This window comes from Manacus candei, unplaced genomic scaffold (genome assembly GCF_025592945.1).
Source record: "Manacus candei isolate 608988 ecotype Guabito, Panama unplaced genomic scaffold, ASM2559294v1 h1tg000057l, whole genome shotgun sequence".
Taxonomy (NCBI): Eukaryota; Metazoa; Chordata; class Aves; order Passeriformes; family Pipridae; genus Manacus; species Manacus candei.
Window position 1 is genome coordinate 13,643,714 of NW_026138105.1, and position 19,319 is coordinate 13,663,032.

At 41.7% G+C, this 19,319-nt stretch overlaps 1 protein-coding gene across 4 annotated transcripts in view; it reads left to right on the forward strand.

Annotated features, from left to right (window-relative positions):
- The first annotated feature begins 9,632 nt into the window (after positions 1 to 9,632).
- Positions 9,633 to 19,319, forward strand: part of ZMYND8 (zinc finger MYND-type containing 8) — a 47,535-nt gene continuing 37,848 nt past the window's right edge. For 2 of the 4 annotated variants that reach the window (XM_051803519.1, XM_051803517.1), the window contains exon 1: positions 9,633 to 10,065. In XM_051803519.1, coding sequence (XP_051659479.1) covers positions 10,052 to 10,065 — 14 coding nt within the window. In that variant the 5' untranslated portion in view covers positions 9,633 to 10,051. The remainder of the gene's footprint in view (positions 10,066 to 19,319) is intronic. The other 2 variants (XM_051803516.1, XM_051803518.1) reach the window with 2 other exon arrangements.

Consider the following 19,319-nt stretch of genomic DNA (forward strand, 5'->3'; position numbering starts at 1 on the left):
TGTATTTCTGACTTGTACATTCTCATTCACCTTGCTTGTGCCTGCTAGATTGGCCTATATGCTTATATACTAACTTTATTTTTTCCATGTTTTTCTGCAGAACATTGGGGTTTTTCTTTGCTTCCTTTGTGTTTCTTTACGGTGACAGATTTTCTAAACTTTCATCAAGAAGTGTTGGCTGACAAACTAAGAACTCTGCTTTGGAGCAGTTCCCAGCAGTGTGTGACTGATGGCACTGCGGGGTACAGCTGATTCTGCCTGACTTGAACAGGTTTATAGCACTTGCTAGAAATTTTTAGCCTGGTTTTAACCTTAAAGCTCTCCTTGATCCACCCCCCTGCCATGGGCAGGGACACCTTCCACTAGACCAAGTTGCTCCAAGCCCTGTCCAACCTGGCCTTGGACACTTCCAGGAATGGAGCAGCCACAGCTTCTCTGGGCAACCTGTTCCAGTGCCTCACTACCCTCACAGTAAAGATTTCCTTCCTAATATATAATCTAAACTTATTCTTTTTCAGTTTAAAACAATCCCCCCTTGTCCTGTTGCTATGTGCTTTTGTAAATAGTCCCTCTCCATCTCTCTTGTAGGCTCGCTTCAGGAATTAACCCTAGAACACCGGGGAATGACCACGCACTGCCACGAACAGCTACAGGTTCGTGCCCGCGGACCTTTGCAAGCAGCATCCCAAACGCCTGAGCAGCCAGGAGGGTGCGGACAAACCCCTGCACGGTGGCGCTCAGAGCTTTGAGCCGCAACTCAGAACTTCTCAGCGGCGCCCAGGCTCATCCAACCCTGCCCCAAAGCACCCACACGCTGCCCAAACCCCGTCTCGGAGCTCCCCCGGACCCCAAACCCCGTCTCGGAGCTCCCCCGGACCCCAAACCCCGTCTCGGAGCTCCCCCGGACCCCAAACCCCGTCTCGGAGCTCTCCCCGACCCCAAACCCCGTCTCGGAGCTCTCCCGGACCCCAAACCCCGTCTCGGAGCATTCCCGGACCCCAAACCCCGTCTCGAAGCTCCCTCAGACCTCAAACCCCGTCTCGGAGCTCCCCCCGACCCCAAACCCCGTCTCGGAGCTCCCTCAGACCCCAAACCCCGTCTCGGAGCTCCCCCCGACCCCAAACCCCGTCTCGGGTTCCCCTCGGGGTGCCCCGGCCGGCGCCGCGGTGCTGCCGCCTCCCGGCCCAGCGCGGTACTGCAGGTGCCCTCGCCGGTGCGTTCCAGGAGCTTTTCCTTCCCCTCCTCCTCATCCTTCTCGACTTCTTTCGGTGTAAAATTTCCCTCGCGTGTTTTTCCCGAGCAAAACCAATCAATGTAGCGCTGACAGGAATGGAAGAAGAAGCTGGCTCTTCTGCTTCGCTTTGTGCGAGGAGGGAAACTTCAGGGCAGTCTTTGTTGGTCCTTCGCACCTGATTAATTCATGTTTACAATGGTTTGTTTAATTTGAGTGGAGCTTTTTGTGATTTATTTCTAGTATTTTTTCAGAGATGTAGCCTTGGCCTGCCAGCACAGACAGGAATTGCATTAAAATAGGCTGTGGTTTGGTTCCTAGCAGATTACCTTTGTTTGGGATGCTTAATGACCCCCTTTTTTGTTAGGAGTGTGTGCGTATGTAAGGAGAGCCTTTCCCTGTGCCCATGCTGAGAAATACCCCCAGCTCAGATAGCTGGGTGTGCAAGACACCAGTGCAAGCTGCAGGTTGTGCCTTGGATGGTGGAAAACACCTGGAGCCCCAGGCAAGAGTTGGGAATGGGTGCCCACCCTTTGCCTGACAAAGGGCTCGGGACCTGCAGAGCCGGCATTTTATAAGGTATAAGGGAATGTATTGAGCTCAGAATGAATGACATTTTGGTTACATATGCTCACTTTCAATGTAAATAAAATGTAGCTCCAAAACCTCAGTCAGATATGCCTGATTTTAGTGAGCTTGACAGCAAACTGAGTTTCAGCCTGACGTATGAAAGCTCAAAAGAAAAAATCACGTGTGCTTTGTGCAAGATGATTCATTCTGAGTGTCACTGGGTGTTGACAGAACTCTGAAGAAATCTGGTCATAATTTATTATGAATTTAGAGGTGCGTTTTGAGGGCCTTTCCTCAGAGTGTTTTCTCAAAGTGTTGCCATGGCTATGTTGAGCTCTTTTTAGTGTGTAATTTTTGGGGTTATGTGAGTGTCCCTGGGGCCTTGTGCAGTCCAGCAGGAGTCCCAGTTGCTTCAGGATTTTCTGGGTGCTGCTGAACCACACAATTACTGGTTTTCTTCCAGCCTGTGTCTTTTTAGCCCTGTTGACTAAGATTTGTTTAACTAACTAACATGGCAAAACCCCCTCTGGACTGACACTCAGCAAGGATTTCAAACTCTTTGCATCTGTTTGGTTTCTTCACAGAATTAAATTTACGCGGGAGGTGTTTGATGTGGAATGGAGGAGGATCATGCCCTAGCAAGCTCCTCTTCCCCATCAAATCTTAGGACAGATGTTCCATGGCGACCTCGCTAAAAAGTGGCTTTTTGGGGGCAGTGTCACATCTCACAAATGACCGCTGCGGGGTGCTACAATCCTACCCAATTTCCCGACTCCTGGCGAGGAGAAAACCACCGCAGTTGTGGGATTATTACCGTTTCTTTCTGTGCAGAGTAGGGAAAGCAGCTTTTGGTCATTCGATACAATAAGGGTATTTTATTGGAGGATATTCAAGGCAGTAGAAATAGATAATTTTTTAATTCTTTACTAAATGTCTGGGAAAAATGTCCTTATGACCTAAGTATAAATGTCCTTACTGTGTGGGTGCAAAGAGGTTTATTTTTAAATATCTATCAAATAGAAACATCCAAGTCAAGATCAGTTCAATAGATTACATGCAGAAGTAAGTGAGGAATAGTTCAGATGCACTATAGACAAAGCTACAGAGATCTTTAGTGCAGGGCTCAAACTGTAGAAACTGCCCTTTGACAACAAACATGGAACAACTTCAAATTTGTTACAGAGCAAAGCTGGTTGTTCTGCACTAGAACTTGTTTTTCTTTTAAATAATTTACATTGTTTTCAAGTGCTTATAAAAACCATACAAAGCTGAAATATTTAAATGTTTGACAATTATGTAAACTTTCATCACCTTTTAACGTGAAGAACAAAATAACGTAAAAGTGGATATACATAAGTTTTTTCAATTAAAAAAACAAACTAGGAAGAAGCAGGAATGACAACCTTACCTTTCAAAGAATTGCTACTTAAAAATTGCCTGTTACAGCGTTTGCTTTACAAATGTTTGCAAATAGAAGCAACGTTAAAGAGAATTTTAATTGTTGTACATGAGTTAAACAGGACCAGGTTTTTATATGTTAAATTATACAGACATCTGCATTTCAAGTTTCTGCTGAGAGCCCTGCCTTAGGGCTGCTCAGTTCTTGAGATCACTGCACAGCATTTGATTGTTGTACAGTCCCTTTGTTTGTTTTTTTTTTCCATCAGAAAAAGATCAAGATAATTTTTTGGGTGTAATTTGAAATGCTCTCTGACCATCAAGTTTTCCTATACAAATGCATACATGTGTAAATAAACCCAAGTGTTTGCTGCAGATATACTGTGGGGTTTGTGTTTTATGGTTTTGGCTTGGTTTTAACATAGACTCTCACACAGAAAAGAAGAACAGGGCAAGTGCTGAAAGGTTCGTTTTGCTCACAGGAATGCAAAGAACTAATTACCTGAAAATCTATTTATTTGCCTGTACTTTAGTTCTGTTGCTGTTAGTGTGGTTGAAATGTTGCACAGAGCTTCACTTTTGATTCCCCTGTCTGTGACATCTGTCCACTCTAATCTCAAATGAGGATATTGTGGCTTTAAAAGAAGTATTGAAGTTCATGTAATAACTATGTGACCAGTCCAAAAGAATAATTTGTGTACTTACTTAACACTTGGATTTGATTTCGTTAATGGCAAGTAGGAGAGATACAGCATGATTTGTTCTGCTCTTTCAGAATTACGTGTTTTTGATGTGAGTGTTGATTTCTTTACAGTAAGCAAAGTAAAACAACTGTTGGAAACAACTTTATGGTGGCATTAACTCAGGAGTGCCCTCATTGTCACCTGATAAGGGGAACTTAGTAAACATCGGCTCTAAGTGAAACAGTGCATGGAAAATAACAATCTGTAAAGGTGCTAAAATGAATTCAACAGTTTATGCAAATATTACCTAATGTGAGTGATATACTGTGGGGTTTGTGAGTGAAGTGTGCTGATTACAGGCCAGGCTGTCACCTGGCTTTGGAAGGCAAGGCCTTCCAAAGCTGGAAAACTGTTGCTTCTTTTCAGGGACCTGATTCTCTTTCAAAGACTTTTTTTTTTTCCTGTCCTTTCAGAAGGTTGAAGAGACAAGGACAGATCTACACTGCCATTTGGACAGGATGAAAAGCTAGTTAATAACACAAATGTGATGAAAATGTGGGTGCAGTGTTTGACCACATAATTTCACAGAAACTTCTTGTGGTGGTAGTGATTGTTTAAATCACCTGGAGCTGCTCGTGCCTGCTCTCAGTCGTGCCACTACAACTGTTACTGCAGCAGGATTGTGAACAAGTGTGAACTGGAGCCTTTCCTGGTTAAAGTTATCACAGTAAATCTTTGATTCCCTGACCCTGTTCTCCATGTCACCATACAGATAGTTCTGGTAGAAGTGGACTGAGCTGAGAGCTGTGGCTGGAAGGAAGGGTGAGGTGCTTAAGCCAGTACATCTGACTGAAAACTAAAAAAAAACCAACAAGTTGGTGAAACTATGGGTGAAGTCTTTTTGAAAGTGATTGCACTGCACACTTGTGGTGGAAAAAGAAAGAGGTGAGAGGCAAACCACAAAAATGAGGTGAAATAGCAGTTGGAGTAGCAGATAAGGGCGAGAAAGGTGTGAGTACGCACGGCGTTAAAGCTGAAGCCAAACTGCAAATTTAGCGTGTAGAGGAGCATGAAAGACATTAAAAGTGAGAGTGACAGTCTGAATTTGCAGTGGATTGTGATAAGATAGAAGCCTAGGAGAGGAAAAATTACTGCAATAACTTTATTTTTACATGCATGCGTAACTTTATTTTTGTAACTCCATCACTTCACATATTTAGCATGACCTTTAGCTGAGGAAGCCTTCTGGGAGATCATCAGATTTTATTAAAAAAACAAACAGTGACGACAAACCAAAACAAGAAAAAAAAGTCATGTACCTGATTACTGTTAACCAATTCCTGAATGTGAAAATATTGGAAGAGAAAAAGAAATAGTGGTAGTAGGATTAGAGTTTAGCATTATCTGGGCCTAGTCCTAAATAATTCCTCTCTAACAGCAGTGACTTTCTTTTGTTTCCCTGGGAAGGATCCTATGCCACAGTAAGTGCTATATATGAGATGTCTCACACTTGGGCATTAGAATCCCTTGGTGAAGCACAGACTTCTCTCAGGATTCTGTACCCTGGTCTGGTGCAGGATATTTACATTCTCATGGCCACAGAGCTTCCATGAGCAGTGAGCTGGACTCGTGTTCTCACAGAGTAGGGTTGATAAATCCACTTGCTACACAGGTGCTGTTCACCTGCGTGGTGGGTGTCCTTTAGGCCTGACGTGCAGAATGTCTGCATGTGCCTCACAGCTGCTTTCTGGGGAACTGAAAAAGTATTTGCCTGCACATGAAACATGAAAGAAATTAGATCTGCTAGGCCTTCAATACAGAACGTATAATTTAGATATATAATAACGAAAATCCTGTTTTGTACAGGATATTCAACAGCCCAGCTGTTTAATCCTGGAGAGGCTGGTTCAAAGTGGGGGGGAAAGCGATGAAATACGTGGGCTCGTGCCTTAGGATAACATCAGCTGCAGCACCTCTTTTAAAAAGCTGCAGCTGTTAAAGGGCTCAAAGATGCTTTCCTTTTTTTTTCCCCCCCAGGTATTTTTGGCAGATGATTGAACATGAATGGAGATTTCCTTTAGAAGGAAACCTACACGAGGCAATCGCACAGCACGCTAAAAATGGCTGGCAAGAGAAACTTTCATAAGGTACCAGACATTCAGTTTGTACAGCACAAACCAAATCAGCTTTTAATCTGCAGACAATGAGTAACCATTGCAACCCAGAACAAGTAATGTCAACCAAAAAGTACTCAAGGCTGCTGTTCAGAAGGACCAGTGCATGCATGTGGCTATGAAGCCTTTTAAGCTCATGGGCAAATCAGCTGCCTGCTGTGCATAGACACCTTTTCCAGGAGTTTCTGATAACTTACAAAATTACCAATCTTCTTTGACAGGTCACTAATTTTAGCATCCAGGCGACTCTTAAAAATTCAGGAGCTGTCTTTATAGAAATTTATTGTTGCATTCTGTGCCAGACATCAGTTTTCTGGTCTTTAAGCAGTTACTGATACTGTATCTGATTCAGGATAAAAGGGGGAAAATAGAAAAAAGCTCTTGGAAGACACTGAATCACAGTATTTCATGTTCTTACTCTAGAAATTAGGGTTATCAACCAGTGACTTGGAAATTCATGAGCAAGCTACAAACACTTAACGCAGCTTCTTTCCCCTGTTTTTATTTATTTGTTTTTATCCTCGGAAAGTATGACGTTTCCCATTTCCTTTTGTGTATCTATTCAAAATGCTCTGTCTTTTGTCCATCACCTTCTGTTCCCTCTCTCAGTGATGATTCACCCCCTGCAGGGAGGGGTACATATCAACCCCTCATTTCTGTCATAGAGCCAGACCTCTTCCTTACTGGCATTTGTTTAATTTTGGAGGCTTTCAGTATATATTCTGTAGTACAGTCCCCTCTGACACTGTGGTGCTTGAAGTGTGTGTGTGCTTTCTGGAAATGCTGCACAGCAGGCAGAGTTCTTTCCAAAGAACTCTAAATATAGTGGGTAGTACTTCTCACATTGCTGTGTTTTAATTTCCTTCTGACTGAATTTGTGCTTTCTGTCTTTCCTTTGGTTTCTCTTTTTAGCCTTTTTTTCCCCTGCCTCACAGCCCTGTTTTCCCTTAACATCTCCAAAGCACTGAAAAGAACAAATAGAAGCTAATCTAATCTATACCATCTCTTCTGCTTTAATAAAGCTTTTAGCTTCACCTCTCTCTCTTTTCTGTTCTCTCTGCCTTTCTTTCCCTTCACTACTCCTACGTAAAAGAATTGGTCAAGCTGCAGCAGGACATGCAATCATGGTGACTTAACACAAAAATCTGTATTTTCCGGTTGTACCTCCTGCTGCAAAATAAGTGTGTGGACAAGAGAATAAACAGAATTTCAAGCTTCCCCTTTGACTGCTGACAGAATTCTTTTGTCTATTTTAGCAGAGCAGCTGAGTGGCTGAATACACATGCTCTATATGCCCGATGTGCTTTCTGGCATTTTGTTCTTGCTAATGACTGAAGGTTTGTAAATTTTTCTTTTGTACTTGGGCCACCATTTCCTCGAATCAAGAGGACTGGGGACCTTAGGCCTTTCCTAAGGCTGCTGCTGCCTCTCCCTCTCTGCTGTGTGCTCATTCTGCCTGATAGGCCCAAGTGTGTCAGCTTGGCAGCGTTCCCAGGCACCATCAGCATTACAGCATTCCCGGAGTCGGGGCTGGGTTAGCAACAAAGCATTGACAAATTCTGTGTATTTAGTTTTGTTCTTGTCCTGAACTTCATAGGGATTAGGATTTTTTTTTTTAAATAGAATAATGTTAGAATAGAGCAGTCAAACAATGAGCATAAATGTTAATGACTGACAATCCTCACAATTACTGCCAGGAGGAATCAAATGTGGATGTTTGTGTGTTGGGGGTGATAACTCCGAGCAGCACAGGCCTTTAGGTGTGCAATTAAAAAGAAACCTGTCTTGAATGGTTTGAACTACTAAAACTGATGCAAGTATTCACTGAATGTCATGAATTTGCAGTGTGTTCCTGCTGCTGTAGTGGGCTGTATGACTCCCTTTATAGCAGCACTCTCCCTAGTTTCTGCTACATTCCTAAATCAGAACAAACGGCCAGTGTAATCCATGAGGCTTCCTGCTCCCTGCCCTGAAAAGCGTTGCCAAATCTAAAAAGAGAAAATGCTTCCAGCAGGGACTCCAGAATTACTTATGAGATGATAATTTATACTCTGGGCTGTTAATCCGCTGTTGCAGCCTAAAATGCAGAAACACAAAAGCTGTAAGCACAGGGATAGGCTGGTTTGGCAGTTTCCCTGTGACAATGCTATCTCAAGAAATAATCTGAATGCACTGTGGGACAATGCAGAGCAGGATGATTAATTTTACTGAGTGGCACAGTTGTGAGTCATGTCGGCTCTCAAGCAGAGAGGTTTGTGTGGTAAAGTAGTTATATCATGAAAGGTGCTGTACGGAGGTAAGGGAGGGCATTAGTTTTATTTGCAGCGATTGTTTCTGGGATCATTAGCACTGGATTAAAAGCAGAGCAAAGTGCACATTCTGTCTGCAGTCTTGTTGTAGATTTATGTAAGAGAGTTTTCTATAGTCGGTTTTGCACAATCCTGCATGCTGTGTTGGAAGAATGTTTATTTTGCTTTGGTTATTTTAGCTCATTATTTAATAATTATTGTTCCAATATTAAGCTTCTCCCTCTACAACTTCATTTGTTTTTTGGTTTTTGTTTAATAAATAACCCTTTGATGATACTCAATATGCTTCAGAATCACCTTTTCATCTGTGGTTTCCACTGTAATCTGTTCATGGCTATAGAATGATAATACTGAGCTATATAATACAGATGCAAAATACTGAAGAATAATGTGAAGGCCCTTTCTAAAGATTTAACCTTTAAAATCTTCATCTGGAGTTAAGAGTTTCTACCTTTCTGGCATAGTGATAAATCCTCTCACTTTCACTGCATCAGGGAAGAGAACAGAATCACACTTTTTAATGAAAAGCTTGGGAATTGGCCCAAGATCAAACCGGTGGCTTACACGCTGTTTTCTCACTCCGTTTCATTTGCAGCATTTTAGTAGAAGGTAAAAAGGCAGGGCAAAACCACCTGAAACGCCGTGTTTCTGTGGGGGCAGACGGATAAGCTGCCACGCAGAGAAATCTCTGTTTTTAGGGCCTGCGTGGAACCTTAAAAAGCCACCAAGTCCTAGAGGGTTAACGGACAGGAAACTGCGGTTGCAGCCGCTCCTAAGGAAGTCAGTTTTTGTGTAACAGCCTGGAGCGGGCCGGAGGGGGCCGGGGGGTCTCGGTGTCTGGGCTGACATCGATATTTTTGGTTTTGGCTCCGCAGCGTTTCAAACACGGGGAAGGGCACGCGCCGAGTGGCAGCAGCTCCTCCGTGACAAAGCGATTTCTATTCCACAGCAGCTTTTCTGGGGGGGAAACGAGACGTGAATTTTTCCTGTCTGAGGGCTCGTTTTCCCCCCACCAAGGCTCAGCTTATCTAGAGAAATCACAGAGTGTAGGTACGCGGTCGCAGCGGCACATGTTAATATATTTAAATTCTGGAACAGGAGAACTCTTCTCTGAATTCCGAGCCCATTAATTTCAGTCCCCGCTGAGCATGTTCACTTTCGGGTAAGTGTTGCTCTGACGTGAGGGCACCAGCAAAGCGAACTCAGCGCCGAACAAAAGGGCGGCTTTTTTTTTTTTTTTTTTTTCTTTCCTTCTTTTGGCGAGCCGGGGCGAACTCTTTCCCTCCTCCAGGTTTAGAACGCCTTCAAGTAACGGCGTGTTTGAGGCACATCTGCCGGGGCAGGCAGTGTGGGCCCGCTCGCCCGTGCCGGGCAGCCGGTGTGGCGGCGCGGGGAGGGCGGCCCGGGCTCTCGGCGGCTGTGCCGGGCCGGGCCGGGCCTAGCGCGCCGGCCTTGCCCCGCGCCCGGGATGGCTCCTGCTCCGGGAGCCGCACAAAGATAATCGCTCAGGAAGTGTCTCGGCCAATCCCCCGCCGCTTTACATTCGGATTCGCCGCGGCGGCCAATCCGGGCGCGGCTCTCATGCGGCAGACAGATGATCAAGCCGGAGTGCCAAGCCCTCCCTGCCCGAGTACTGAGAGCCTGTCCTCCATGTTTTATAAGTATTGACATAACACTGTGTTAACAATGCATCCACAGAGGTAAGCCTTGCTTTTTACCTTGCTTTTTCTCTAAGGCCTATGAGTTGTGGGTTGAGAGCGTGGTTCTCTGTGATTTCTCGTGCAAAACTCACACCACAGGCACTTATATTGAGTTGGAACTGTTTAAAATTTTTGCTTTCTTGGGTCACATGGTTAGTAGCCATTAGCCACAGCTTTGTTTTACAGTCTGGCAAAGCCTTGGCATACCTAGTTCTTCACAGGAGGATGGTGTTTTTAGAGTTTATCAAGATCCTGGTATTCCAAAGGAGCTTTCTGTCTCTGAGCAGTTTGCCAGCACTATTGTCTGTTGTGTCACATGCCTGCTGGAGAGAAAATGGAAGCTAGGGAGCAGATGCATTTAACTGCCCTACAGGGAGTCAAGCAGGGATAATGGCAGACAGAAGAACAGGCAAGTTTACCTTTCTAAACAGTGAATGGAACAGCTAAGATAAGTTATCTCTGAGAAAATATGGGATTTTTGAAAACCTAGACATCAGCAAAAAGTGCTAATGGCAGATTGTAGATATTGGGCCTAGGTGGTGGTGTGCTGTTGCATCATGTTTTTTATGCAGCTTATCTTAACTTAAAATGATTATTGAACCTTTTCTCTTGCAGGAGTAATTAATGCAACGCGTTTCTCTTTCAGAAGGACAATGTATGGTTAATATTTTGTTCCTTTAAAAGGGAGTTTTTATGCTGCAGATTTTGGGAATGGGGTGCTGCTCAGTAAAATGCAGCAGTGCATCTGTTTACAAATCTGATGCTTTATGGAAAATGCTTTTGAACTGTTAGCCTTCTCGTTTTACATAGTTCAAATAAACTAATGTACCTTTTATCTGTGCCTTTTTGTTTTATATTGTGTCAGCCACAGTTCTGTGTTGTGGAGTCCAGAAGATATAAAATCATGTGTGGTTCATGACAGTAGTACATGTTGTTCTTTCTTGGTTTTTTTTTTCCTTTTTCTTTTTTTTTTAAACTTTTGGTTTAATGCTACGTAATTGTTTCAAGAAATGCCTTTTTGATCAATTCTCAAATCTGCCAGCCTGTTGTATCTTCTTAACTGGAAAAATGAGATGAGTGCTTGAACAGTTGGTAAGTAAGCAGCATGCTACTCTCTGAACATTTTTAATAGTTTTCCAAACATTTTGTTTTTACTGGGTCAGTTAGTGCAGTAGATGAAGTAACGTTAGTGGTTAATCTTATAAAAAATCAGATTTGCTTAGCATCCATTTTAAGGGACTTGTACATGTAAGCTCTTCAATTTGAATGCACTGGTTTTTTAATAATTTGTCTCTAAATTTTGAAGCTTTTACTTCCTGTTTACCTCAGGCCAGTGAAAAATATTGTACTTGCTGTTTGGTCATAGATCATTAATTACCATGTTTGCAGGGTAAAGCGCATTTTCGCCGTTCCTTGGGCTTTTCAGTGTGATGAAAGTGCTAGTGCTCAGCAATGAAGTGACCTTATGAAGTAAAGTAAATAATGCTTAATGAGCATATGTTTCTGATACTATACGAAGTGTAATCTCAGACAAACTTGCTCGATTTATAGCTAATTTAGAACATTTTGTGCCCTTTTTGAAGAATTTAATTGTAACGCTTGCATGCTTGTTTGAGCAAGCTGTTTTTCAGTGATCACCAGGGCTGTTACAAAAGCAGAGGAAGGATGCGCTTTTGTGCTTTTAATGTGATTTTTGCACTTGTTTTAGCAGTCCACACACACATCCATGATTTTAGGGAAGAGCTGAGAGCTAGGCTAGCTTTGCAGATGACTGCACTGAGCCACAGTACATGCTGACTTTCCTAGACCCTTGCCATGGATTTGATAACATTCTATAACATAGCAAATTACTTGTTTACCAGTATGAGTATTTTACTTTGACTGTCTTACTTTGATTAACAGCTTCCCCCCCCTCCCTCTGCTACCCCCTTCCCCCATCCCCCAGGATTAGATTATAAAAATGTCTTGTTCAGTTTGCAACCTGAAACACTGCTGGGGTACCAATGGATTTCATGTGAGAGCATTTTTGTGTGCGATTTTAGTGCATTTTTCAGCATACTCAAAAGTGCTGACACAGCTAAGAAGTTATTCTGGTTTTTGTTCTTCCCTTGCCAAATGACCAAAAATTACATTTGGACGTAATTTCCCTGACAGCAGTTTGTACACGTTATGCAGTTTACTTTCAGTCTCGAAGAGTGAACAACGTAATACTCGTTTAATATGAGGAAGCAGGAGCGAGTGATCTGCAATCAGAAAGCCTGTGTTAAAATGGCTCCCCCAGGTTTTGTTAAACCAGGATCTGTTTCAAATCTGCACCTCCAGACACGCCGCTGACAGTGAAGCACATTTGTCTGAGCTGCCCTCGCGCGTGTAACGGACCGGAGCGTCGCCGGCCTGTTAAAAGTTCACTATTTTTAATCACTCGGATGCAATTCTTTTATAGTTCACAAAAAACAAATGTCTGCATTGCAGCAAGATGTCTGAGGCAAGGTAGGGGCAGCAGCGCTGTGTTTCAGCTCAGCCCAATCGCGCCGCTCCGCCAGCGCCGGAGCCAATTGCTGCAGCAGGCAGGTTACAGACTGACAATTGCAGTGGCAGGGCTGAGAAAGGCCTTCTGGAAATTTCTGCCATCTTTGTTCCATCTAACTAAAGCAAATTCAGCCAAGCTGAAGAATTTCATGTATTTTTTGGTGCTTTGTCAAGGTGTGGTGTTATCACTCACTTTCCTAGGTTGCATAATAAGCAGCACTCTGCTGATTTTTTTGCTGTTCGGGACAGAAGTGGAATGTGGGGTTTTGTTCAAGTGACAGACACAGGGAAAAAGCACGTATGCTTTCTCCCCAAGATTTGGCTGGACTGGATCTTGTTAATATCACAATTAGACAGGGCATGTATGAAGCAATGTAACTGAGGTTTATTCAGCTTGTAGCAAATGGCCATTATTCTAATATAACTAGCAGTTAATCATATAATTGCACTGTAAGTTTTCTGGCTACTAAAGAGTAATTTGAATTGCCCAGGATGAATATGATTAGCCATTATTATTTAGTGCCAACATCCAGTTACTTTTGTAATTAACTGGACAAAGAATGCAGTGGGGGAAAACAAAGGAGTGATCTGGATTATAAATCATGGTGAAAAAAGTAGCTTTTTAAAAGCTACATGCCTTTTGCAGGCTACATTCTTTGCAAGCAAACTGTTTTAGTTGGAAGCTAAATAGTGCTGGGGAAAAGCTGAGTAATTTCTTTAAACAAATGACACTACTTAACATACTGGGAATGAAGAAAATGCAGAGTATAAACCACTCCAAATGTGACATTCCCCCCCCCCCCACATTAGGTAGGAGTACTGAAACATAGCAGAAGACCTACGTGGCTGCTGAGAAAGCATGAAATAGAAGGAACTTCATGCTCAAAATTCATAAGTAGGTAGATTACATTACAAATTTAGCCCTTTGGATCAGTGTCCATAAACTTCAATTGGCTCATCTTCCTGAGCCGTCTTCCATTTTGTGATATCACTTTTGCTTGAGTTTTTGTTTTGTTGTTGTTTTGTGGGGTGTTTTTATTTCTTTTTTTTTTTCTTTTTGCTTTGTTTTCAAGTGTATTGTACTGGATCACTTTTCAGCTACTGGCAGTGTGGATCCAGTAGCTGAAAAGTGATAGGTCATGGTCAGTTTTCCATAGTAATGGTACCACTCCAGCATAATTGGTTAAAGGGTTATAAATCTGAGTAAAAGCTCTCCTCTTCTCTGTATGGGATTCAGGGTATTAATTTGGATTTCCTAAATATCTTGAAATTTGAACATAACCTCTGCTCATGTAGAATACAGTAGATGGCAATTTTCAAATTTTGTTGTTTGTGGATCCCCCCAGTATTTTTCCCATGGGCACATGAATCCCATTAGAGTGAATTTAAGCCTGTTAGACCAGGTTTGATTTACTTAGTTATTGTCTCCAAACCCCTTAGTGGGAGTACACTGGCTTGGAGGGGTCTGTAGACTGGAAACCATCATAGTAGGCCATCAAGCTTGGCCCTTTAAATTGTATGCAGAAAGTATTTTAAATATAGTTATTAATAAAAACGCCTTGTATTCATGGGTTAAAGTCTAATTTAGCAACAGCTTCATAGGAACTGAGTTTCTTTTATTTGATAGTTGTCTGTCATTATGTTAACCCTTTACTGCCTGTTGCCATAGCATCTGTGTTTCACACTGTGAGATTAAAACCATGCTCTAACAGGATGTTAACACTCTTAATTTAGCCAGCATAACCCTTTACTTTCAAACATGATTGTTCTCAAATTATATTTTTAGCGTCTGAAATCTTGTAGCTATTTGGTTGCCTTGCTTGGGCCTCAGCTGTTTGGTTTATAGTCTTAAAGATGACTGTGTGACACCAAGGATCTCCCTCCCTCCCTCCCTCCCTCCCTCGATTTTTCTCTTTTGTGCAGCTATTTTGAATGGACACTGAATTAGAGTAAGGTTTTAAAAAGAACCTGTATGTTCTTTAAATGAGAAATAGATTTATCTGCTTGTTATCAGAGGTAAATAGCTTAAACATTGCTGTGCACAGATATGTGAACAAGCCTTTTGCCTATGTTAACTGCTTAATACAAAATGTTATTTGCTTACAAATAACAAATGGAGCGTTTTGCAGGGAATTCTACAGAAGGAGATGTAAAACACGAGGTGCTCAAACTGGAGAGTGAAGCTAAAAATCGAGTGATTTCCTTAGTAACCTGTGACTTCACAAATCTCCCTCTCCTGTGCCTTTTTTTAGTTAAACGCTCGGATGTCAGGTGTCCTTTTGTCGTTCTTTACCATTTCTGATATTTAGATGCTCGCTTTGAATATTGCCCTGCTGTGTAAACAGGAGCTACTGGTATTGAACAAAGTGCTCCCATTTTAGCTCCAGTCCAGGAGTGAGGCAGTGCAGTGCTGGCAGACGCCATTTTAAGAACCCTGCATAAATAGCATAGCTACCGATGAGTAAGAGACTGTTATAGGTGAGTGCTTATACAAAGCTGCTATTTATTCAGCAATGGCATGCTAATATATATTCTTTTTTTTTTTCTCTCAAATTTTTATTGAATGCAAGTTTTTTTTTTTTTTTGAAATCATTAGTTAGAATTGCTGCTCACAGATGTGATGTAGGAGAGGCAGGAATTATCTTAAGGATGAAATTCAGTTTTAGTGCTTATGGTATTAAATCAGGTTTTTTTTTTTTGTTTTGTTTTGTTTTCTGTTCATTAAAAGGAAATTAATTCCATAAATACATAGTTCTTGATTTGAAATTAATGTGTTATTCCCTGATGTAGATCTGGATTGTGTATATGGGCATTAGCTGTTTCGAGTGGTTTTCCATATCTGTCAGTTTTTCATGGTTAAATGTCAAGGTGCAGTAGTTCATCTGCAACTTTTAATTGCTCTTTGTAGTTAATATAGGTTAGAGCAGCTTTAAATAGTCTTGCATATGGACATTTTTTCAGGTAAGTACTACTGTTAGTAAAGGAATGATTTTCCTAAACAGAGAAGTCAGTATTTTGTTTAGTGGTGTGAAATTTGAAAAACTGAATTTTATATAAAAAACCTCCACCCTCTCTTCAGTTTAGTAGAGAACATATTTAAAAGTTAGGCAGCTAAGTTATTTTTCCATTTTTACGTAAGTATCATTAAGTCTTGTATGTTTGCAATCCTTATTTTTTTTTTCTTTCTGTGCCCAACTCTCCCCAAAGGAATAACCTCCACCCCTTCTACCCTCATTCAGGCATGTTAAACTAATTTGTATGGAACAAATTAGTTTAACATTGTAGAAAACAATTTTGTTGTTGTTGTTGTAAGTTTTGTCAATATGAGTAGGGAAGTTTTAAATGATTAATTGGTGTTCTGTTCAATTGACAGGAAAACTGGCAAAGCTTAAATTTCAGTTGTGTTCTTAAAACATGTTCCTCTGTGTTCATTCATCTTAATTAGAAATTAAGAGTAGCTTTCAGAATGACTTAAGGAATTTATTGTATTCATCTGGGTACTTAATGGAGTGTATTCCAGTATCATTTCTGGTCTGCAGCCTCAGACCATCACATTCATACTTGCATGACAGTAATGCATGCTGGCTGAAATAACTGCTCTGAGCCCTGCAAAAATGAATTCTCGAAATAAAACTCTCCAGAAGAGTCTACTTGATCACACAGTTACTGTTTCCATAGAGCCATATGTTTGTTCATAATTATTTTGCTGCTGGTCTTAATTTTCCTTTTATTTTGTTGTGTGTAATAGTAAGGTACCTCTGATTAAGGACCTGTTTTTCTGGAATTATTTAATTGGAAATCTTTTGCTAATGAAACATCTGCATTGGAAAGTTTGTGCTTTGTAAGGTGCAAAGGTGAAAAGATCTGTCAGGTTTAGAAAAGTTACTGTAAACTTTATAATGTATTTACAAACTTGAGTTTCAAAGATGACCACTACAGTCATCACTGCCACCATTCAAACAATGTCATGTTGTGCAAGTCATTACACATTACAGCAAATAAAACAATGGGAGAGGCTTTTGAAGAGCTGTGAATGGGAAGTATCTTTTACAGCTATGTCTAACACACTTATTTCACCGTTCCTCCCCAACTTTTTGATTATTTTTTTTTCAGAACAATCTCAGTGATTTTCTTATGCGCTTAAATGTTAGTGCCCTTAAAAGATTAATTATAGCAGAGAATATGGAGATGCATCTGTTCCTCTGAGGCTCAGTTTTCGTGGTGCAGGAGGCAATTTGGTGTGAGTTGTGGATGATACACAGGGTGCACACGTGTGTGTAGGGAATGTGCTCCTCCATGGCTAAGGAAAATGGGGACCCTTGGTGTCAAGTGGTGAATGCTTCAAGTGTTGATTTAAACTTCAGGTCTTTGGGAAGGCCATCTTGAGGCACCTTTGATGTGATGTTTGCATCCCTGACCATGGCAGGGGAGTTGGAACCGGGTGATCTTTAAGGTCCCTTCCAACCCAAACCATTCTGTCTTTCTATGATTCATTGTATCAGAGATGTGGTTAAGATACTTTGTTCATCTTGAAACTGTGTATGAGGAATAATTTTCTTGCCTCTATAGATCTATTGCAAGAACACTCAAAATGGTGATGGCTCAGGTTCCTAGATTAGGCTGGTTATATGGGGAGAGACAGAGCTGAAAACCCCTCCCGTGCTGTAACTAATATGTAGGAGTCCTGCCCTGTAACCCCTGAAGGGCTGGGTTTGGTCCCAGGGCACAGAACATCCTCAGTCAGGCTGTAAGTTCCCCTGGTACTTTGATCAGGGAAGCAGGAACAGTTCCTGCTCTGGTGTTGCTGTGTTGATCCACCACTCCCATTTCTCATCCAGGATTCATGCACAACTCTGTGTATTTTAATACTGACTTGGAGCAACTACTGCATCTTTGTTGTATCATGTTCCCCTGAGGTTGTGATTTGAACAAAATGTGCTCGATGGATTTGGATGAGTCTGGAATAATATGATTGCTTTAATGTAGCTTAAATGTCAGCTGCTGCTAAAAGGATGTTGCTCTTTTCTCCCATCCTCATGTGTGGTACTCTCCCATTTCCCACATGTCCAACTGCACAGTGAGCTACATCACAGAACTGACTCAGGTAAAATAGATGGGATTTCTGGGACATGAAGTTAAGGGTTGGGCAAACCATTCCTTTTAGTAGTAGCCAGTGTAAAATGATCATAAGTCTTCAACCTGAGCCTTGTAAAGACTTGTATGTCCTAGTCTGGGTCTGAAACTGGATCTGTATTTTAGAAGCAGGTAATGTGCACTGCCAAATTACTTCACTCTTGACAGAATTCCTGTGTACATGTTTGCCTGTATGCATTATTGATCATATATACATGATGTTTTAAAAATAGGAAGTTTGTTACAGTTTGGTGATATTGAAATAGGATTTTATAAAGAGGAAGGGGAAGAAAAAAAAAACGATGCAGCGTTGGGAGAGAACAATGAACCCATCCCATGAGCCCATCCCTTCCCATTGCTTAGGAGAGGACTGGGCAGAGGCAAGTGGTGCATGAAATGTTTTGGTGTCTGTAGCCCACTGCCAGCTCTTCTTTGCTGGAGGCCCCTGGGAAAGGGTGTAACAAATGTGCAGGATAATTGATCTGCCCATGCATAGTAAATGGGTGAGCATTGTAGTACATCAGCTATGTTATGCATTTAATCTGCCCATGCAAAATAAATCTGAGAAGCATTGTGCTACAGTCAACTGTGCTACACATTTACCCTCATTCTGGTCATATGGGTGCCTTTCCTTGCTCCTGAAATGATCAGAGTAGTCCATGAGATGGGAGGTGGATGCTGGTAGAATAGAACCTCCCTTCAGTGTTTTGTGACTTTGTAAATTATTTCCCTATACAAATGACAAGTAGAGAGTAATGATTTCTGGAATTCATGGATCTTCTGAGCTTTGGGATTTTCATACACTGAGCTTGGTTAATTTGTATTTAAAATTTTTGCTGACATAACTGTGTCGTTTTAGAAGTGTGAAAGGAATTGCAACCCAACCCCCCAGTAGCTAATAGTTAATTAGAAGTAGTTTTGTCAAATACCAGATTAAAAAGTCCTTCTGCTATTAAGTTTTACTTTGTTTAGGAATATCTTTTTACTTATACCCCTAACAAAACTTCTGCTAATATAAACTGTTTGTCAGGCTGAAGAGTTTCTCTGATGTAAATATAACCAAGTCCTCACTGTTGTTTCTGAGCTCTGATGAGCTGATCCAGGCACACTTATACACAGTGGCTAAAGCCAAGGTCTCTGGCTGTCCTCTTGGCCTCTGTCCCTGGAGCTGGGATGGCTGAATGGAACCTCAGTCCACTCCATAGCAGCAGAAATGGATAACCTGCCATATCAGTGCAAAAAGGGCAGCAACTTCCATGGGCAGGCTGAGCAGTAAATTGTCACTGTAGAGGAGAGGATCTGCATCTCCCATGGCTGTTGTGCTCTGGTGGACACTGTGATACCTGCTTGAGGCACCAGAACCTCGTTTGTGTATCATTTTGAATTTGGGTTTGCTTCAACATGGTATGTTTTCTTTTACCTCACATCTGCAATAGTCAGATCTCCAAAGCTGGTGTGTAAATCAATCTTCATTCTAATTCACTTTTCCTCTCCCTTCCACTTTCTTTCCCCAGAATGACTTAACTAGTCAAATTCGTTGAGTTGCCTTTTTATATGGCATCACTATAAAAATAGAACATCAGAATGTGAGA